Source organism: Diorhabda carinulata, chromosome 5 (assembly GCF_026250575.1).
Source record: "Diorhabda carinulata isolate Delta chromosome 5, icDioCari1.1, whole genome shotgun sequence".
In the NCBI taxonomy this organism is placed as follows: domain Eukaryota; kingdom Metazoa; phylum Arthropoda; class Insecta; order Coleoptera; family Chrysomelidae; genus Diorhabda; species Diorhabda carinulata.
The window spans coordinates 2,126,271-2,149,115 of NC_079464.1; the positions used below are offsets into that span (position 1 = coordinate 2,126,271).

At 36.0% G+C, this 22,845-nt stretch overlaps 4 protein-coding genes across 4 annotated transcripts; all 4 read right to left on the reverse strand.

Moving 5' to 3' along the window:
* Window positions 1–2,259: 2,259 nt before the first annotated feature.
* LOC130894495 (uncharacterized) lies at window positions 2,260–2,949 on the reverse strand. The gene has a single exon (XM_057801376.1). The coding sequence runs from the start codon at window positions 2,947–2,949 to the stop codon at window positions 2,260–2,262; it is 690 nt and encodes a 229-aa protein (XP_057657359.1).
* Window positions 2,950–10,403: 7,454 nt separating this feature from the next.
* On the reverse strand, window positions 10,404–10,862 carry LOC130894496 (protein GVQW3-like). Its single transcript, XM_057801377.1, has one exon. It carries the CDS (start codon window positions 10,860–10,862, stop codon window positions 10,404–10,406), a length of 459 nt encoding a protein of 152 aa, XP_057657360.1.
* A 6,547-nt stretch (window positions 10,863–17,409) lies between these two features.
* Window positions 17,410–18,612, reverse strand: LOC130894497 (craniofacial development protein 2-like). Its single transcript, XM_057801379.1, has 2 exons — window positions 18,042–18,612; window positions 17,410–17,618 (listed from the first exon to the last, which is right to left on the reverse strand). The coding sequence occupies exons 1-2, from the start codon at window positions 18,610–18,612 to the stop codon at window positions 17,410–17,412; spliced, it is 780 nt and encodes a 259-aa protein (XP_057657362.1).
* Window positions 18,613–21,024: 2,412 nt separating this feature from the next.
* LOC130894498 (uncharacterized) lies at window positions 21,025–21,357 on the reverse strand. Its single transcript, XM_057801380.1, has one exon. It carries the CDS (start codon window positions 21,355–21,357, stop codon window positions 21,025–21,027), a length of 333 nt encoding a protein of 110 aa, XP_057657363.1.
* Window positions 21,358–22,845: the final 1,488 nt, after the last annotated feature.

Genomic DNA, 22,845 nt, shown 5'->3' on the forward strand with positions numbered 1-22,845 from the left:
AGGCCGAATTGATTTGTAAAATTTTAAATCAGAGTAATTTTTAAAAAATTTATAATCAAGATATTTAACTTTGTACGGTTTTTTCATCCTAGACTCTTCAATAATTTTTACAAAGTTACACGGTGCATACAATTCGCGATCTTTTTTACGTCTTTCTATTGCTGCATGAACCGAATCACATTCCATCTGTGTGTGACCTTTAACTAAATATTTTTGACATATTTCAATATTATTTTTTGCAGCGAATTGATATAAAGCGTTAGCTATAGTGACATTGCGGTTCTGGGCACTGCAACCATCACTGTAAAATACAATCGGCGTATCAAGCTCAACTTCGGTTTGTAAAAAATCAAGAAGACAAGACGCAAAAACGTTACCATCCATGCCACCTTCACCTTCGTGCCATACATAACACAATACATCTCCATTAGCTATATTATACACTGTAAATTGATGACACTTTAATTTCTGTTTAAAGTAAAGAGCACCTGCTGGTAAATGTGGTATCATTTGCACAGCCTGGACATCTACAGTGAATGCCTTGATCTCTCCAGCAATAGCCTTTGTTTTATCTTGTTCTTTTTCATCCCGAGCACGGTCTTTTTCTTTCACATGATTATTGTACTCTTCTATAGATATATTTTTATTTTTAAAAGCAAAACAAGTATCGCAGAAGTCTTTACGCGGTTGAAAAATGTCAATATTCATAGATTGCATTTTTTTAAGTAAAAATCCATAGCTAGGCACTTCATTGTCTGGAATATTCAGCTCTTTCATAAATTTTGAAAAATCCCGGTATACATCTTGAGCAGACTTGTATAAATTATCTAAATATAATTTTGAAGTATCTTTTCGGCAGTAGTGTGACTCCATCTTGGGCAACTTATTTAAAAAATTCTCAACATGTGATAGCTTTCCTTTGACTTCTTTAGAATTTTTTCTAGTGTTTTTGAATTTTGTTTTTTTCAATAAACCGCAATCATCACTTTTCTTTACCCAGTTTAGAACTTGGGATTCTCCTAAACTCAATGTACTCAAGAACATTTTTTTACATACTAATAACCTTTGATTATTGACCATCAGATAATATTTAAGAGTGAAATTCCGCCGAGAGTCCTTTGAATTTTCTTTCCGAGGAATAATTTCTTTGGTAACAAGAGAGATCACGTAAGACTTCTTTTGGTCCCAACTTAAGTCCTTCCAAAATGAATTGAAAATTTTTTTTTTGTTTTTTCAGAAATTTCATTGCACTTTTTGTTATGACTAGCAGCCCATTTTTTTGACGTACATCCTGGTTTTATTTTTCTTTCATTTCTTTGAGTTAATGAACTTTTCTCACTCTTTTTCCTAGTTATGCTAAAATAACCCTTACCATCTTCACGAGCTTTTTTTACTTTATTTCGTTCCCAGTCTTTAGTTTCGCCTTGATTCTTACGAGCCCTTTTTTTTTATATAATTCCTGAATGCTCACTAAGAGTAATTATTGATGGACGAGATGGACTTACGTCACTAGTTGCACTGTCAGTTTGGTTCAAAACTAAAGAGTTTGAAGAATTTAACAATCCACGTGATGAATGTGATTGATCTGAATCTACTACAAATAGTCCAGTTGTTTCATCTAAGTGCATATTTATAAATAAACTAGAATCAACATTCTCCTCCTCATCTTCGTCCATTGGTGTACATTCCACAGGAACAAAAACTCCAGTAGCTTCATCAAGTACCATTTCTACTTCTTGACTGTCACTTGTCGTATTATTATTTATATTTTCGGATTACATATTTAACTCTAAAAAATATAAAATTTAGTGTCATGTGAGAAATGTGTCAGTAATAATAGGTTAGAATTGATAAATATTGTATTGTTAATACTTACTGTGATATTTTTCTACATTCCAATGAAAAATGTATTTATTAACTATTGTTTATTCACCGTCAGTGATAGTTACATTATATGAGTAGTTAAATTTTTTTAAAAACATTTAACTAAATCACACGGCTGAGAGGGAACTTGTTTATGCGCCATATTGTATTTTAAGATACGAGATTGCGCATGACATAGTTTTTTGAATTGAGATACGAGATTGTATTTTTTTAAATAAAAAAAAAATTGGATGAATATTTTTATTTATAACTTTACAGATCGATGCGACGATATGTACCGATTAATTTTCCGTTTAAATCCCAAAATCGTTAAAAATCGAGTTACGAGGTTGCGTCAGAAAACCATCGATATTCTAAAGTACTTATAAAAAAAAGTTAAATTCTAATGAGACCCATATCCCTCACAAATTGTGTATGTTTGATCCGTCCCAATCCTTTCGTAAGCTCATCGGCAATCATTTCATTTGAGGGTTTATACTCTAACTTAACTTTTCCATCATTAATCACTTCACGAATAAAATGAAACCGAATATCAATGTGTTTAGTACGGTTATGAAACACTGGGTTCTCCGCAATTTTTATTGCACTTTGGTTGTCAACAAAAAGCTTAACAGCTTTTGGTGTGTCACACAGCACTTCGCTTATAAGTCGACGTAGATAAACAGCTTCTTTACATGCCTCAGATGCAGCCATGTATTCTGCTTCACATGATGAAAGGGCTATGGTCCTCTGCTTGTGGGTTTCCCATGAAATAGGACCTCCAGCTAGTTTGAATATGAAGCCTGTGTGAGACCGTCTATCATCCTGGTGATCTCCCCAAGTGGCATCAACATAGCCTTCAATGCATATAGAGTTTGTTTTCTTGAATGTTAACAATAAATCAGATGTAGCTTTTAGATAGCGGAATACTCTCTTTATACAATTCCAATGTTCTAATGAATGTCCATTGTTGAATTGGCTTAAATAGCTAACAGCATAAGCTATATCAAGCCTTGAATTGACAACTAAATACATAAGACATCCTATGGCGTTCTGGTATGGTACATCAATATTATTCTCGGACATTTTTAACTTTAAATTTTGTTCAATAGGGGTAGAAACTTCTTTTGCATCAGATAATTGAAACTTGTTCAAAATATCAATAATGTATTGTTTTTGAGTCAAATAAATAGTATTTTTGTCTTTGTCTCTTAAAATTTTCATGCCCAGAATATTCTGTGCAGCATCTAGATCTTTAATATCAAACTTATTATTTAACAAATCAAACAGTTCTTGTTTTTCTGAGGAATTGTTATGAAATATATAAAAATCATCAACATAAAGCACAATAACAACAATTGAACTACCGTTGATCTTTGAAAAAAGACAAGGTTCATTGATAGATCTTTTGTAATTTGCCTCTTTCAAAACCTCATTTACTTTCTTATTCCAGGCTCTCGAAGACTGCTTTAGTCCGTAGACTGCCCTTTTTAGAAGGCATACTTTAGACTCACTACCCTTTTTAATAAAACATTCAGGCTGTTCCATATAAACCCGTTCCTCGAACTCACCATGCAAAAAAGCAGTAGTGACATCAAAATGCTCTATCATTAAGTCTAATTCAGCAGATAATGCAATTAGCAATTTTAAAGTGGAGTTACGTGCAACTGGAGAAAAAGTCTCAAAGTAGTCAATCCCATATGATTGAGAAAAACCTCTTGCCACAAGGGTGCTTTATATCTAAGAATATTTTTGCCATCTTTTTTAAGCTTAAAAACCCATTTATTGGTCACTATGTTGGAATCTTTTGGTCTATCAACAAGCTCCCATACATCATTATTAATGAAAGATTCATATTCAACATTCATGGCATCCAACCATTTGTCTTTTTCAGGGGTTTTTAGGGCTTCGTCTACAGTTAAAGGTTCTATAAGTGGATTGCTAGAAATTAATTGCATGCAACTATTGTCAGGTTCATGTAAATAGTCCTTCATCCAAAAAGGAGGACGTCTGATTCTACCTGAAGTTGTTGGAGGTAGTTCTAACGAATTCATTGAATTATCATTTACTTGAGAGCTTGTCTCAAAAGAGTTTACCACCTCATCAGGTATGGAATTATTTTCTGTGTCTTTGTCTTCATCTGAAGACACTTTGGATACATGGTCTATTTGACTATGTTCGGGAAGAATGATCTGTTCTGAAATCAAATTTTTTTCCTTTGTTTCAGTGGTTATAATATTCTTTCCAGGCATAACATTTTCAAGAAATATAACATCTCTAGCTTTTTCAATTTTGGTAGGTTTGTTTGGATCAAGCAATCTATATCCCTTGGTATGCTCACAATAACCCACCATTATCATAGGTTTAGATTTTGAGTCAAATTTTCCTCTAAAATGTTTTGGTATGTGCATATAAGCACGACATCCAAAAATTCTGAGATGGCTGAGATCTACCTTAGATCCAGTCCATAATTGCTCAGGGGTAAAACCTCTGATAGCGTTTGTAGGACTCCTGTTTTTAAGATAAACGGCTGTTGACACTGCTTCAGCCCAAAAAGATTTAGAAAGACCAGATTCAGATAATAAAGCTCTAGCCTTTTCAATGACAGTTCGGTTACATCTTTCTTGAACGCCATTTTGTTCAGGAGTATAAGGTACTGTCGTTTCATGTATAATTCCTGCCTGTTTAAGAAAATAATTGAAATTTTTATTACAAAACTCTGTACCATTGTCTGACCTTAATCTTTTAATTTTAGAACCAACTTGCTTTTCTACCAATTGTTTAAATTCCTTGAATTTACTAAGTGATTCTGATTTTTGCTTCAAAAAATATACAAATGTCTTACGAGAATAATCATCAGTAAACATGAGGACATACCTTGAACCACCCCAACTGGGCTCTGACATTGGACCACACAAGTCTGTATGTATCAACTGCAACAATTCATTGGCACTTCTTCTTCTTCCTTTTGGTAAACTTTTCCTTGTTTGTTTGGCTTCAATACAATGAATACAGGGAGAATTCATTTTTCCATCATCCTGAAAGTCAATACCAGTAGCAAGATTATTTTTCAACAAAGAAATACTTTGATTACTGATGTGCCCCAGGCGCTTGTGCCAGATTTCTTTTGTGACAATTTGATGAGCAGGCATCACAATGTCTTGATAGGAATGATGTTCATTATTTATAATTTCATTAGGTAAGTTATCTAACTTATAAATTCCACCAGTTTTAGATCCAGTAAATTCAATTTTTCCATTAACTTTCATTTGATCTGATTTATAGGCTTCAAAGCCATTTTCTCTAAAAATTAGAACATAATTCTTCTCAGTCATTCTGCTTACAGAAAGCAAATTTGCAGCAGCATTTGGCGCATATCTTACGTTAGTAATAGTACCTTCAATGCTTGTGTTATTCTTTTTATTGAATAAACAAGTTTCCACGTCTCCAGATCCTTTACTCGAGAGATTTCCATTGTCAGCAGTACAGAAAATAGTTTCGGTATCAGGATTAAAATTTTTCATCCATTCCTTATTAAAGCTGACATGATTACTAGCACAACTATCAACATACCATGTGTTTTGATTGAAACTTCCAGCAGCTAGTACAGCAGGAGTGAATAGACTAGTATTATTGTTATCTCTCGCTGAGGTAGTCGGAAATTTACCCTTCAATTTTTTTTCATATTTCGGGCATTTTGGCCTGATGTGTCCTTCTTTTCCACATTCATGGCAAACAATATTTGTTTTTGTAGAGATTTTTGTAGCCAGTGCAGAGGCTGATGTTTCTTCTCGTAAGTCTCGACGAGCATCTTCTTCTAATAAGGTTTTGATGACATCATCACTGGTTATTGTGGTATGAGTGGCACCATAACCACTCAGCATTGTTTCATATGAATCAGGTAAACCACTTAGGAGTAACATTCCTATTTCACTATCATCAATAGCAACTTTGATGTCTGATAGTTGATGTACAAGTGAGAGCATGCCACTTACATATTCATTCATAGAAGGAAAATCTTCATACCTGGTTCTATATAACTTTCGTTTCAAAAAAAGTTGTCTACTTAGTCCAGCACTTTGAAAAGCTTTTTCAAGGTTATTCCATGCATCCTTAGAGGAATTAACACTACGGATATGGCTAACACATACTGGTTTTACAGATAGACTTATTTTGGCTAATGCTCTTTGGTCTTTATCTCGGTCATTGTCTTCGCCTTGAACACACTTCCATAAACCATAATCGATAAGTACCATTTTCATTTGAAACTTCCAGTTATCATAATTTTTATGGCCTTCCAATTTCTCTATGCCAGGAACTCCAGCAGGACCCATATACACTGTATTTGGCAATGTCATAGAGGTATCCATGTCATTCGGCATTTTTGTATTGAAAATAAATACTTTATTACCTTTCAATATATGGAAAAAAAACTTTTATTGGAAAGAGAAACACTCTGGGCCCATAACTTGTCGTGATTTACTTCCAAATACTTTATTTATGTATGTACTTTATTTAAATTATAAGAGAAATTACACGTGGTAGGCCAACCTTTATAATACAATACACAGGTTATAAAAAAGTATATCATCGATAAAAAAAATCTTCTTCTTTTTTAACATAATCATAGAATAAAAGGAACATAAACAAAAATATATGTATATAGCTTACTGTTTCAACATAAGTTGTGTTTCCCTGCCGGTAAAAGTTCGCTAAATTTTATCCTGTTTGTGATCCGTACGCTCATCCTTAGTGAGACACGGTTATTTTCAAAATAAAGGATAGGCGCTTTCAAATTAATTAATACTTTGATTACTGAAGGTTTTTCTACTGGCTTTTCTTCAACCTCTTTTCTATGTGCATGATCCTTTTCTCCTTTAGTTTTCCCGTTTCTAGTTTGTGCTTTTGTAATGGCTAATATGTGAGAGTTATTTATATATTTTTAATTTTTATATATTTATATTTATATATTTATATATATTTATATTTATATATATTTATATTTATATATTTATATATATATATATATATATATATATATATATATATATTAATTTTTAATTTTTAATGGTAAAAAATAAAATGTAAAATTATTGCTGACTTTGCTTTTGCCCTGAGTCTAGGTGATTTATAAGTTATCTGTGTGAAATTTTTGGGTAAGTATTTACAAAATACAAATTTTCAACTTAATCTGATTTTATTGCTGAAATTATAAATCACAAGCTCAAGATAATGATTGATATAAACAATAAGATAGTCCTTTAGTAAAAAAATCACATATTGTATCAATTATTCAACTATGTACGATGCAATAGCCATTTTAGTTCGTTTAGTGACGGCTTTTCTGTGATTTTCGACGATCCTCAATAAGAATTGTTTTTGTTGTTCGTCTCTTGCTTGATTCATTGAACTGTTTTATTAATGCAATACCTCTCCCTGTAGTATCATTAACAACCTTAAGGGCATCAACATGACTCCGTAGAGGTTCCATACAGGATTCTGTGATATCAGTAATTCCAAACATTTCAAAGAAAAGTTTTGTTTTTTTAGTAACAAAGTCACTGATGTCCTTCCCTTCAAAATCAAAGGTTTTGCTTTCTAATCTTTTTGTTTATTTTTTCTTTGCAGGTTTTTGGTCTAACTCTTCTCATCCAATTTTCTTGTGTATGACATCTTATTAAGTGAATTCCATTGACTTTGGAACTTCTTAAAAATCTGCACGTCTGGACCACTTGAAGGCGTGCGATAACACTCCTCAAACACTCCTTTTAACATAAGTTTATGGGTGTGGCGACGGCAAGCTTACCATAACAATGTGTGATTTAACTCTTTTTCAATTCTTGTACATGCCCCTTGGATCAACCTAACCAATTTGATGCGGTTGTGTCGAAAGATATACCAATGATCTTGTCACGTAGTCCAAATCGGTCTACTTCATGGATGACTGTTTCAGCTTACTGCTCCCCCGTTCCGTTTGGAGCAACCGGTACACCAAGCAAATGCTCAAAGTTTTTTCCAGTCACTAGAACTGCTAATATATCTTCCAGAGTCTTGACACTTCCGTGGGCTACTCAGGGTAGCAGTTTACTATCCCAATGTAATACCAAAGGTGGAGGATTTTCAAAAAGTGACTCTTAAATTTTCTCTGCCATTTTGGTTCTGTTAATTGTCCGAGCTCGATACACAGTAGATGGGGACACAGAAATATTAAAAACGTCATGACCAAGACTCTTTGCTGTTGCTATGAATGAAGTACTTGCTTGCCGAACAGAAAGCTGTTCCCGATCCCAAGTAGACGTGAGTGTTTGATCTAGAGGTTTTAATTTAGGAATCGCTCGTTGTTTTTGTGTTACTGGAGCCAAAAACTCACTGTCTTTTTCATCTTCGGATGATAACGCAGATGAGAATTCAACTGCTACTGTCTTATTAATCTCAGCTATAGATTGGAAGTGTTTTGCTTTTGTATAACTCTTGTTTTTCTTTTTTTAAAGTTTTCGTTTTAGCTTTAGCGGCAAAAACCTTATCAACACCACTCATTGATGAACTCATGCGATCTTCTCTTTGAGACATGAGAAAGTCTTTATCTTTTTGTGATACTTCAGTCATATCCATTACATTTTGGCGGGAAATGTCAAATAATTCGACCAGATCACCTTTCCACATCTCGCGTTTTAACTTATCCGTGTTTCTTGATTTTTCTTTGCCGAGATTTTAATATTTTTTGTACAGTTTCTGTATGCTAATACGAATGTTCTCTTCAGTTTTAACAGGTATATTTGCTTTCTTCCAAACTACTTGAAGTTTAGTACTGGTGGATTTAGCTGCTTCAGAAAGTGTTTCATTCAGTTCCTTATGATGGTGAATGAATACTAAGAGTACTTGTTCCCTTGAAGGAAGCCGAGCTCCTAAAAACTCACTACTAGGCATTTTTTCTAACAGCCAAATTCCTCTTTTAGTTGCCATTTTATATATTAATTACCTGAAACACAAGAAAACAAAGTCCATTAGAACTTAGTGTTTCCGATATAACTCAAAATTAGAAATACGCAAACCAGGTTGAAAACTGTTCATGTTCAAAGTGTGCAACTTCTAAATGTTGTTCGATCGTCCTGAAACTCGAGACAGTTAACGTTTGCATCACTTGGACGCAGGGCAAGAGCAAAGTCATTTGAAATTCAAACTTTTGGAAATTTGAAACATTTATTTATATATATATATATATATATATATATATATATATATATATATATATATAAGAATATATATAAGAATATATATAACCATAAATTACACGTACAACTTATCATACACGAATTTCGTAGAAGTACTTACAGTTTTTATACCCTTAGGGTTGCGACTAGTGCCTTTGGATCTCAGGTATCTTCTGTGTGTTTCCAGACGGACCATACCAGTTTCAGGATTAGAATGATCACTATTACGTACATTAGCTCTGTCATTTGATTCATTGAGTGTTCGTCCTGGACTATGAAATTGTTATTTACGGCTCTGTTGTCTTGGACTTCTTGTTTTGATGATTTGCCTCCCATTTTGTTTCTTAATTGAGGATGCTTTTGCTGAATCAGTTAGTTTACTTAACCAATGTATGTTGATCAGGATCATTAGTAGCCATGTGTTTCGCAGGATCGCCATGTGTTGTTGGGGTATTTGGTCAGGAACAGTAATAATAAAAACATACAAAAATCACTGGGTGTTTATTACGTTAACATAATACTTACGGCTAAGCCTTTTGACACTAAATACACTTTTCTATAATATACGTAAAACCGGCCTAATATACTAAGTCGACGAACTACCATGTCGAGAAATCATGTTTCCATTAATACTCTCTCTTTCGTATGAAGTGTCAGCAATATACAGGGTTTGTCCAGAAAGTAATAGGACTGAGTCGATTTAAAAAAATTTATTGAGCCAATCGTTACAATTCTTTAAAAACTTTCAAAATAAGCTCCTTCTGCGTCGATGCAGCGCTGCCAGCGCGATTTCCAAGCATTGAAGGCGTCACGGAAGGCATTCTCCGGAATAGCCTTGAGAGCCGCGGTGCATGCTGCTTGGATCCCCTCTGTCGTCTCGAAATGCTTGCCTTTCATAGGCCTTTTCTGGCGAGGAAACAAAAAAAAGTCCGGGGGGGGGGCACATCTAGGCTGTAGGGCGGCTGCGGAAGCGTTGAAATGCCGCCCTTAGACAAGTAGCTGTTCACAAGAAAGGCGGTGTGAGCCGGGGCGTTGTCGTAGTGCAACTTCCAGTCTGCTGCGATGTCTTGTCGGACCCGATTGACCCTTCGTTTGAGTCTCTTGAGCACTTCCACGTAAAACTTGGCGTTGACGGTTTGTCCAGGAGGAACAAATTCATGGTGGACGATGCCTTTGATGTCAAAAAAGACAATGAGTATCGTTTTCACTTTGGATTTGCTCATTCTTCCCTTTTTTGGGCGAGGAGACGCCGGTGTGTGCCACTCGGAAGATTGCCTCTTTGTCTCGGGATCATACTCAAAGATCCATGACTCGTCACCTGTGATTACGTTATTCAAAAATTGGGGGGTCACTTTCACACATGTTCGAATTTTCTTGGCACACTTCCACTCGCCTCAATTTCTGGTCGTCAGTGAGCACTTTTGGGACTATCTTCGCGCACACCTTGCGCATGTTCAAATGCTCCGTCACAATGTCATGAACCACAGCTTTTGGTAAATTTAACATCTGGGCAATCAAACGAATACTTAGTCGACGGTCTGTGTTCAAAACTTTGCGCACACGAGTCACATTGTCGGTGTTTGTCGAAGTCGAAGGTCTTCCAGCACGGTCTTCATCGGCGACCTCTTCCCGGCCCTCCAAAAAGGCCTGGTGCCACCGAAACACACCACTTCTTGCTAAAGCAACATCTGGGTAAGCCTGCTTGATCATATCAAACGTCTCTGTCGCTGATTTACCGAGTTTCACACAGAATTTAATCGCGTACCTCTCCTCTAACGAACGCTGCATTTTCGGCTTGCACAACTCATAGAAACACCAGGTGCTCGGAGACAACTGACCAGCCGCTCGTTTGTTAGCTAGGAACGCCCTCTACCGAATCCAGTCGGTGCGCGCACGCTCTGAAGTACAATCGCGGCGGAAGAAAATCAGTCCTATTACTTTCCGGACAAACCCTATATCCATTTCTTTCAAGTAATTCAATAAAAAATCAGATAATCCCTAGCCAGTAGTATTTGTAACTGGGCAAAATCCTAAAAAATGTTCTCGAATTTCTATACTTTTTGAATTGTCATTAATGAAAACGAATCTAACAATAATCGTTATCTGGTGGCTGATATCAGGTGTACAATCAAGAGTAATTGGAAAATATTTACAATATTTTAAGGTTTCAATAATAGTTCTCTTTACTTCTTCTCTTTACTTCTCCTATCAGGAAACTTAATTCATTTTGTATTTTATTGTCCAAATAGTGTGGCATTTTTTTGCTATCTTTTTGAACCTTATCAATATGTTCGGCAATTACGTTATCAAATGTTGCAATTGTCTCCATAAGTTTATAAAAATTGCCGTTACCTTTTTTGAAAAGTGTTTGAGTGTCCATCTTTTATTTTCCTTTTGAATTAAATTTTGATTAAAAGAGTCGACAGTAAAACTTTTCTCAATTGATTTCTTCAAAGTGTTCGTTGTAGCCTGATCCAGCGTGTCCTTTTCCACTACTTCGGGCGCTTCAGCGTACGATTTATTTTCTTGCAATTTTTCCAATCGTTCTTCTTTGTCCTCGTTTGACTCAAAATATTGAACATGTGGGTCTTGGCTACATGGAGGTTGTGGTTTTTTAGTGATCCTGGACACAAAAAATTTTTTTAATGATCCAGCTAATCGTTTTTTGTCTCTTTTTCTAACTTCCTTTTTCAGTATTGTAAACCAGAAAATTTCTTTCGACCATCAGACATCTAAATAATTGAACTATGATTAAAAATTTTGGCAAATTTTCTAATATAAAATAATTAAAACCTACCGTTCAGTCCGTTCACAATCACTGAATAAAAATAAATCAAATAGACACTGATCTCTTTCCCTAATTCGTAATATCGCAATCTTTACTCTTTGCTCTTTAGTTTTCAACTAATCAACTTAAATTAAAAAAGTTGAAAAAAGGCTACGCAAACTTAGATAAACACGAAAACACGGCATTAGAAAAATAAAAAAATCCCACATTCTCAAAGTCGGCAAAGAGTCTAAGAGTCAAAAGCCAAAAGAAAAGCCGCGATCCCTTTATTCAAGTAATCTATTAATATATTCTGTCATTTTTGCGGCAAGCGGCTTATTCTTTATTATTACCTATTTATTATCTTCCTTACGCCGCCCGATTCGCCCGAACGCTCAACTCACTATTTTGGTATTGTTGTAATAATAAGAAAACAATATTTCGGAGAAATGCCCCTATCAAAGAAAGACACTTTACGCTTTGCGATTAAATATTGCATGATAGGGCTCTGTTATTTTGTTAGAGATATTTTGCCTTTAGCCGCCCCGTGTCAGTGCCGTCGGGGTGCCATGCACCCCCGGCACGGCTCGGCCCTGATCTTTGGGAATAATATTTTTTTCTTTTGCCTGGATATTACCTTAAAATTATTTTCTTAAAATATTTTTGAATTTTTTTCTCTAGAAAATTATTAGTTATTAAACTAATTTCAGTCTGAAGCTGAAGTTTCTGCTCATAGTTCTATATATCACATAGAGATGACAACAATACACAATTTTTTTAAAAACTTCCTATTTCAAATTTTTTTTATTGATATTACGATTTTTTTGTTAAGAAGTATGTGGAATGTCTGAAACTATTTTATTATACTACTTTGAATAATTTAATTCACACAAATGATGAATTTTTTTTATTTGCGGGTTCAAAATGAGTAATTTTCTGTAACAACTCTTCATGATTGAGTTTCTCCATTCACTCAATGATTTTTTGGAAAAGTTTTTTATCATTAGACGAATAAAAAATTTGTTGTTCAACTTTATTCTGTTTACGATCTTTATTGCAGTAAAAACAAACATTATTAAGTCGTGGAACTTAAATGTTATGTCAGAAATATCATGAAAAACATTAGTTTCGTTGATACTTAAATAACAAGTCGAGCTGATAGCAACATCTAATGTTGACTGACTATCTAAACTTGGAGCAACATCTTCTGAAAGTACCGCACTGTTGAAACAATAATTAGGATGTCCTGACATGCACTGATTATTTGAATTTTAAGCAACATGTTCTGGTATTATTTCACTATTTAAACTAGGTTCAGAATTTCCTGATGTTTGACTATTTAATCCCGAAGAAATAACGTTACATGCGATCTCATTGTTTGAGTCACGTCTTTCGCAATAGTTCTACTAATATCTACTGGAATACTCGATAATAAAACGTGCGGACAAAAATATAATTTTTGAAACGTTAATGACGCAAAAAATGTGTGTCTGTGAGACCTATCTAAAGACAAAAATTTTAAAATTACGCGTTCAATAATTATTTAAAAATTCAGTATTATTATCTAAACAGGTAGGATGAGTATTAATAAACGCTACCGCCAGCCAGGTAGCCCAAACACCAACTGAAGGAGCAAGAAGGACGACACATAAAATCAGCTGACCTAAATTTCTTGTTTTCTAAACATTGTGAGCTTCCATAATATAGAAAAACTATTGTTGATTTTGTTATTTGCTCCAATCGTTCGCGTGTCTTTCGTCAATTATTAAGGTTAAGACTACATGAAGGAACAGAAGTATAAATAATAGACTATAACAGAAGCAGCAGCAGTAGCAAGCACATTTGTGATAAATTGTAACTTAACCTAACCTAACCTAACAAAACCAAAAATTTTGAATTATAGCATTGTGTAAACATTACATGATGCCTTTGTCATAGATCTAGTACTTCCATTTTGTTGATAGACTACAAAATAGCAGCTGAAAAGACGAGAAACGATTGAACCTAACCACAATTGAAATGTGTTATTGATGAATCAGTTATATATGTAATACTCCTGTATGGACCGTTGGTATGGGAAAAAACGTCCCTACGTTACGGTGCCGACAATATTCATTTTCTTTCTCGTTCGACACACTTTATCTTTACTGCACATGCTTCATGCACGCAAAAGATGCGCAGAACTAACTGAAGCGCCCGGAGAGAGAACGTTACACTATTTGTTTCACTTCAAAGTAATCCTTTTAGAAGAATTATCGTTGCTCTATGCATTAACATGAAATTTATAAGTTAATAGATGATTCGCCACACTTGATTACACCTATTATTTTTCTCACAATTCTAGCTCGTCAGTAAATCACAAAAAATAGAAGTAGCAAAAGAGTCTACGGAATTTAAGTATCACAATCATCAGTGAGAAATTGTATTAGAATAGTAACGAAATACAAAACAAAGTCAGAAGGAAATCAAAATATTCCTCTGTCAATCTACTGAACAATATCTATTTTTCTGATTCAATTTTAACATGATCTACCATGGAAAAATCATCACTGCTCTACGCATTAATTTGAAATTTAGAAATTAATAGATGGTTTTCCGTTAACTTCAATAAAACATGTAGTTAAAGTATTCTAGATTCTAGAAATCAGTGTAGTATCGTAGTGTCGGATCGTAAGGACTTTTTTCAAATTCGAATGCTAATAACTTTTGAGGTAAATCTATTTGTGTGGTCTTAGTTTTTCTCATATTTGACCAGAAAACGAATATCTTATTCTTTCAAACGAAGGTTTCAACAAAATGGTTTTGTCTTTATGGGTAATAGCACAATTTTCTATGCCAAAAAAAGTATCGAAATGTTTTTATTTTGAAACTGTCGAACTCTAATTCCATAATTTGTTAGATGTATCCCTTTAGGATTTTTTGGAAAATATTCGGTTTAATACGATCATGATGTCGGTCGTAATCATATGATAAGATCCTACTAAATGAAAATTTAAAGTTCTTGTAAAAAATGTTTTAAATTTGAAATTTCCACCAAATATTGGACGCGCCCGCCTTTCAAATATTGTCATCAAAATCTGGTTCTAGGTTAGGATCCACAATCAGCCGATAAATGATCTATCTCCTCTCAAATAATAATAGTGTCCGAGAACATCTTTTAATGATTTGATTTACCTGGAATTACATAAGCTAATTCAACAAGCAAAGATTAATCAATTTCTAAATGATCAGAAAGTCTTTCTGGAGTGTGTTCTAAATATGGAAACGTTTCGAGACCATATTTCTGAATGAAACTTTCTCGGAGGTATCAATCTCAAAATCAGATGTTATCTCCTTTTATTTCTGATATTTCGGTTTCGTTTAGTTAAAAACTCTTTCTTAATGATATTTGATATGCAGCTCGCGTGTCTTTCAAATTCTCACAATTTTCTTACGTGTCATAAGTTTATCGTTTTATTCTTAACTTGTTCCTGAGAAATGCGTTAAAGAAATTACTGTTTTTTTTTAAACTTATTAATAGGATTTGATTTCCATGAAATGAAATCTCAATTGGTTGTGAGCCCAACGCTTGTGTTGGCGTCACAGAGCTGTCGATGCTAAAAAATTGCTTACGTCATTAAAATATAAGAAAATGGCATCTTCGTCATTGTTATTTTGTTTTTTGGTTTTGATTATTTTCAGCATTCTTTTTGAGACCAGGAACATTAGAATTGGATGTTTTCTCTGGCTTCTTCAAATTTTCCAGATCTTTTATAAAGAGTTGAGGTTAGGTTAGGTGCTTTTCTTCCTCTATTAGATCTCCTTACTGCGAGAAAGTTTGGAAGTTGATTGTAAAGTTTGAATATTTGTATCTTGTCTGGGTATTGAAGACTATGAAGGCTATTTAGTGCACGTTTAAGACGATAAACATGGCAGAGGACGACAGCTGCAGATTCTAAGAGCAAGCTATAGAGACGGTAGAATATTTTGCGAAGGTCCTGCTTCCTAATAATTTAAATCTGAGCATGGAAATTTCAGTTGAAGACATACAATTATAAGTTGTTTTTAAATTGACTAGAAAGCATCCCACAAGTTGGAGATTTGCATTTTTTTATTCAATCTCTTTACAGCAATTTCACTTATTTGTTCTTTTAAATTAGCTCAACAACATTACGAGGGTTGCTACTTAAGTTTTGAGATATGGCATCACTCCATTCGTATACATTCAATATTGCATGAATATTTATAGGATCGTGAAAAGCATCGAATCAGGGATCTATGCATATGATTCAGAAACTAAAAAATAATTGATTGTACGAGTCTTTCAAGACGAATCAAATCCAACAAAAGTTGGAACCCAATGATTTATTCTTATTTTCGCAGATCAAAAATAAATTGGGAGGTCAACGTTTTTTTACACCTGAAGAAGCGGTTGATGTGTTTTTTGAGGTTATCAGCGATTGAGACCGTGTAATCATCTGTGTCCTGTCAAACCATGATATTTGCTTCCCATTGTCAACAAGAAATTTCCCTCGAACAGTTTTTCTTTTTTGTATAGAAACTGCGGTTTCTTTTGGGGGCCTTTTTAGGCAAGGCGCTAATTGGGAGACACGTATAGGACGTGTGAGGTAGCTTGACACGAAAGACGTGTACATGCTACACGTGCTGAGTGGTGGGGGTTTGGATTTGATTGACAGTCGCGACATTTGACAATCGAACAAAACATTTATATCTATATCACCTAATAAATTTATTCTATCGAAGAAGAAATAAACAGTGGACAATTCAGTTTCGTCTTTATATATTCTCGATTTTTTGTATCGTGAAGCTCTCCGTATTCCCTTACCGCCTCTAGTAACTTTTCTTCTGTCATTTTGTGAGCTCGTCAATGTATTCAATTTTGTAGATTACAAAATTACGTGCTGTGCGTTACCTCAAACGTGCTATACGTTTCCCAATTTGCCTCTGGTCTTAAACTTGTACAACGAAAGGGTATAGAGGCAATCACGAATTAGTGCGCTGGTTAGGTTAGGTAAGAGGCAATCATTAATTAGTGCACCTGTGAGGTTAGGTACATTTTCGGTAGACAGTTGATCGGACGATGTACTAGGTATGTCAGCAGGATTAGCACGTATGTTTCTTGACACTTTGTCTTTTTGTCTATACAGGAGAATAAGATGAATCAGAAGACTCAGAATAACTTGTGCTTGCCTTGTAACTTTCCGACGAATATTCAAACGGCTCTTCATCTGATAAAATATCGTCCATCATTACTTGTAAACGTAACTGTTCATTCTCATAATCACCCATCTCACTAATATCACTATCTATTTACTTTTTTACACAATTGAAGTTATCTTCGTGAATGACCAAGATAAACTAAGCAACTAGACAACGTTAATTTTATAACACGCATTTAAGTCTTGCAGGTCTATTCCTGTTCGCTGCGAAACACGGATGCATCGCGTGACGCCAGCATGGAAATGTTGTCTTTGGGGCCGCGCGATGCACACTTGCTTCGCACTTGAAAAATAAACTTACAGACCAAATAAAATCCTATTATGGAATTCCATAGCCTGGTAATTAGGTTTATGAAGGATTATTCTTTTTGGGTATCGGTATGAACACTGATTTCAGCCATTCCTCTGGTATATTTCCTTGTTGGTAGATCTTATTTAGTATCTTAGTGAAGTTTTTTAAGTTCGATCCATCTAATGCTTCTAATAGTTCAATTGGTATTCCATCCAACCCTGGTGCTTTTCCATTTTTGCTATTTGTTGTCTTCTGTCCCGAAAGAGCTGTAGAATATATATTGTTTCCAACACCTTTTTATATGTTCTTCTTCTAACTGGATCCTTTGTTGGCTAATCCTAGTCATGCATGGTTTTCTTTTCTTTGTGTTACCAGTTAATTCTTTCAGGTTCCTATGGAGATTTGATATGTCATGTTTTAAATTTAAGTCTTCAATTTCCTGACACTGATCTTTCATCCATTTTTCTTTTGCTTTGTTGATTTCTGTCTTTATTTTCTTATTTATGATTTCATGTTTTTTCGGGGTTCTTATTGAGCTCTCTCTTTTCGTCCATAAGTGTAAAGATTTGGGGAGTCATCCATTTTTTCTTCCTTCGATTTTCCTGCTTGCCTACGACTTCTGTTCCAGTTTGTACTAAATTTGTTTTCATGTCGTTCCAGTTCACATCATACTCTAATAATTTTCTCACCAACTCTATTAAATTTGTCTTTTATTTGGGGGTCTCTCAGCTTAGCTACGTCCAGTGTCGGTGGTCTGTATTGTTTTTTTTGTGATCTTAATTTAACTTTCAGATTAGCTACTAATATACTGTGATCTGTAGCTGCATCTGCACTTGGATAAGTTTTTACTCCATATGTTGCGTTTCTGAATCTTCTGTTTGTTAATATATAGTCTATCTGATTTCTTATTACCTGACCCTCTCTGTCTCCTGGAGCAGTCCACGTATAGAGTCTCCTTGGATGTAACTTAAACATGGTGTTTGTTATAATCAAGTCATGTTCTTGGCAATATTCAATCAGTCTATCACCTCTTTCGTTTCGTTGCCCCAATCCAAAATCACCGGCAACACCTGGCACTCTTCTTTTACCAACCTTAGCGTTGAAATCGTCCATTATAATGTTTATCTCATGTTTTTTCAAGTTTCTAGTTAAGTTTTCTAGATCTGCATAAAAGTCTTCTATTTCTTCATCGCTGTGGTCTGATGTTGGAGCGTAAATTTGTATTAGGTTGATGGGATGGGCTTTTATTTGTACTAGCATTATTCTATCATTGTATGGGATAAAGTTTATAACTGACTGTTGTATTTCTCTTCTGACAATGATTCCTACTCCGTTCCTGTATTGTCCCGTTTCTGTACCTGAGAGATAGAGTGCTGTCTTTTCTTGCTAAAAAATGCCAGACCCTGGCCATCGCACTTCTGCTAGACCTAGGACATCTAAATTCAATCGGCTCATTTCCCTTGTAACGTTTTCCAGTTTGCCGGTTTGATACAGAGTTTTGATGTTCCATGTAACAATGCGGTTTATAGTGAACTTTTGACTAGGATTTCTCTTGATGACTAACTGGGATGCCTTGTCATCTCTATATACGTGCCCTCCCCTGCCGAATCCTGACTTCCGTGTACCTGGATGGGTTGTCTTCAGTCTGCATTTTTGTGGTTCCATAGTGGTTTTTCTTGGGATATCCCTAAGGATCTTTAATGCGGTAGTCATCCCTTGGCTTTCCACATCATATGACGTTGTCATAATAATATTACGATCCTCCGCCTTTGCAACCAATTTCTCAGCCCCAGGACAATATGGGTGCCCTATCTCATACCAGCTCCTCCACCCAAAGCTGTTGGCTGATATGAGAGGAATTGCTTATTCCGGCCATTGTTCGGTCGACAGAGCCTCGTTTGTTATTAGCAGGGTGTAACATGTGCAGGTGAGGTTGTCATTTGGGCCAGCATTACAATATTAGCTGTCACCCCTTACACCTGTGGTCTTTGTATTTATCAGCGGAACCAGAGTTGTTTGTTGAATCCGACTTTCTCAAGAATGTGAAAACTGTTGATTAGCTTAGATATGTCTATGATAGTGTTGCCTTTAGCTATTGATATGGATTTCTCCCCCTCACCTAGCTTAGCGACAATTAGATAATAAATTTTCATTACCTCATCGATTTCCTTGTGCCTTACCGCTTCCCTTTCTTCCGGTGTCATCTTCTCCATTTCTAGGATCGCATAAATGTCCATAACTTCTTTCGTCATACTATATTCTTTAAAATATATCAAAATTCTTTTTTTGATATTATACTATCTGTTTTCGCTGCGTGCGGAAATACGCAAATTATTATCTTAGGTTACACTTATCTTGGGTATATCAAGAGCATGCCGAAAGCAGGAGCTCACACAATTGACTATGAGCCAGTAACACCGTATCATCGGCAAAGCGAATTGTATTTATTACTTCTTCGCCTATCTTCATTCCCTCTGTTCTTCCCCATAGTGCTTTTTTAAATATAACTTGAGAATATAAGTTAAACAGGACTGGCGACAGCACACATCCCTGTCTTACACGTCGCTCAACTGGTATTTCGTCTGTTAATAAATTATTTATCTTTACTACCGCCGTCTGATCCCAATATATCTTTTTTATTAAGGTTACATCCTTTGCATCGAGATTGATATTCTTCAATAAGTTTAATATGCTTTACCCTGTCAAATGCCTTATGATAATCTATGAAGCACATGTAAGTAGTTTTATTGTATTCACTGCATTTCTGTAGGAGAACATTCATCGCGAAGAGTGCTTCACGAGTTCCTATTCCTCCTCTGAAACCAAACTGGGTATTATCCAGTTGCTGCTCACATTTCTTATAAATTCTGTTTTGTATAATTTTTAATAATATTTTCAAAGGATGTGGCATCAGGCTAATTTATCTATATTGATCGAATGTTTGAGGGTTATTCTTTTTCGGTATCGGTATGAATACAGATTTCAGCCATTCCTCTGGTATATTTCCTTGTTCGTAGATCTTATTTAGTATCTTAGTGAAGTTTTTAAGTTCGATCCATCTAATGCTTCTAATAGTTCAATTGGTATTCCCTCCAACCCTGGTGCTATTCCATTTTTGCTATTTGTTAGTGCATTTCTAACTTCTGATTCTAAAATATCAAGACATTCGTCAGAACTTGGTAGATCAATGTCTTGTGGTCTTCTGTCCCGAAAGAGCTGTAGAATATATTCTTTCCAACACCTTTTTATATGTTCTTCTTCTAACTGGATCCTTTGTTGGCTAATCCTTGTTATGCATGGTATTCTTTTCTTTGTGTTACCGGTTAATTCTTTCAGCTTCCTATGGAGATTTGAGATGTCATATTTTAAATTTCCGACTTTCTCAAGAATGTGGAAACTGTTGACACGATAGTAAACGCACCTAACCTAACCTACCTAACCTAACCTAACCTCACCTCACCTAACCTAACCTTCCTTTTTTTGGCCCCAAGGTAGGGTGGAAGCTAATGCTGTCCTCACAGCTGGCGGGTGCAATGCTGTAAGTTTGTTTGGGACTCTCACCCACTAAACCACCCTCCTTGTTTCTGCATCCCTGGGAGTTGCGTGCGCCGGGAGGACAAGTTGTCATTACATCGGCGCACCTTCCCTATAAATCCTGTTCCTTATCTATTCCTATCCCTGGGTGTTTCTATCCTCTTTTTCCTTTTTGGTCATTACTACGGTCATGTACGTCGTTACCGCGTTCCAGGTTTCCTTATCCTCGAGCATTTTCCCTATGATCTCGGTTGCCGTTGGCAAGTCACATCCTAGTTGTTCTTTTAGTCTGGTTCTCTCCTCACCCCATCTCACACATTCGTAGAGGACATGGGCCGGGTCGTCCATTTGCCCACATGTTTTACATGTGTCATCCTCGGTCTTACGGATTCTTTTCGTGAAGGTACCGAACGAACCATGTCCCGTCAGAACCTGCGCGATGTAGTAAGAAGTGGTTCTGTGTTTGCACATGACCCAGCTTCTTATGTCTTTAATCAATGTTTTTGTTCACTGGGCCTTCGTCTCCAGACTATCCCACCTCTCCTGCCACTTTTTATATGTTCTTTCTCTTGCCATTCGTCTATTACCGGCTAACCTGCCTCCTATGTTATATAGAAAGCATCTCTCAGTTATCATGAGATCGATCAGTGGGAAACCTGCTATAACCTGGACTGTCTCGGCCGATACGGTCCTATAGGCAGCGGCGACCATCAGTAAGCCTTTTCTTTGCGCGGCCATTAATCTTTCCTTGTATGATTGTATCTTCATGGCTTCGCGCCAGGCTGGTGCCGCATACAGGAGGACGCTGTGCATTACTTGGCACATAACCCTGCGCTTGCAATAACCAGGCCCTCCCACATTCGGCATCAGTCTCCTTAATTGTGCGATCTTTTTATCGGCTTTTTCGACCGTGTATTTCATATGTTCTAGGAAGTTGAGGTTTTTTGTTATTATTACTCTCAGATATTTTATTTTCTTTTTGGCCACGACTCTTTGTCTTTCCACTACCATTTTGAAATGACCATTTGTTTTCCGTGGTCCCTTCACCGTCAGTATCTCCGTTTTTTGTGGAGCAATTTTTAGTCCGTTTGTTGTGATCCATCGGACCGCTAGAGCTACAGTATTCTCTGCTCTATTCCTGACCTCATTTTCTTTGTCTCCTACGATGTAGAATACGAGGTCATCAGCGTACGCGATAGTGGAATCTTTTGGGCCGTAGTCCAATTCTAGGATACCGTTGTACATAATGTTCGGTCCAAGGACCGAGCCCTGCGGAACACCCATCGTACACTTGTGTGAAATGATACCGGAAGTCACCCTCCTGCCGCTCAGATAGTTCTTTATGTATTTTGTTAAGTATGGGCTGATTCCGTTATCCTTGCAAGCCATGACTATTCTATGCCATTTCGCGGTATTGAAAGCATTCTTTATGTCTACCGCCACAAATAGACCCCATTTGTGGCTGGTTTTGCATACAACTTCCTTTAATTCCTTTATTGCCGACACCGTTGATCTTTTGGGTCGGAAGCCATGCTTGTGGTGGAGATAAGAGGTTTTTATTCTCGATCTCCTCAGCCAGTCTATTTGTAATAGTTGATTAGGCATATGGGGCGGTAGCTGCCTGTCTCGTTTGGGTCTTTACCCTATTTCGGAAGTAGAACAACTAGCTGTTTTCCAGTAGTCGGGAAACCGTTGTTGTTTGTTTCAGTAATTCGTTTAAATAATTTAGGATTTGCAACAGTTTAGTTTTCACCGCGATTTTTAGAGCTTCGTTTGGCAGGCCGTCTGGTCCTGGTGCCTTGCCGTTTTTTATATCCTTAATGGCTATTTCGAGCTCGACGCTGGTGAAACTCTTAGGTTCCCCGTGTAGTGCGGGTTCGACGTCGTCGTTGTTTATCATTCTCCCTCTTATTGTCGGGAATAGGGTGCGGAGGATCTTTTTTCGCGCTGAGTTGGCCT

Excerpts from the sequence above, each read along its gene's own strand:
- LOC130894495 (XM_057801376.1), bottom strand. The coding sequence starts at position 2,949 with ATGTCCGAGAATAATATTGATGTACCATACCAGAACGCCATAGGATGT.
- LOC130894496 (XM_057801377.1), bottom strand. The coding sequence starts at position 10,862 with ATGCAGCGTTCGTTAGAGGAGAGGTACGCGATTAAATTCTGTGTGAAA.
- LOC130894497 (XM_057801379.1), bottom strand. The coding sequence starts at position 18,612 with ATGCTAGTACAAATAAAAGCCCATCCCATCAACCTAATACAAATTTAC. Across the intron at positions 17,619-18,041 it reads AGACAAATTTAATAGAGTTG|CTCTTTCGGGACAGAAGACA; the intron begins GTGAGAAAATTA and ends TATATTCTACAG.
- LOC130894498 (XM_057801380.1), bottom strand. The coding sequence starts at position 21,357 with ATGTGCAAACACAGAACCACTTCTTACTACATCGCGCAGGTTCTGACG.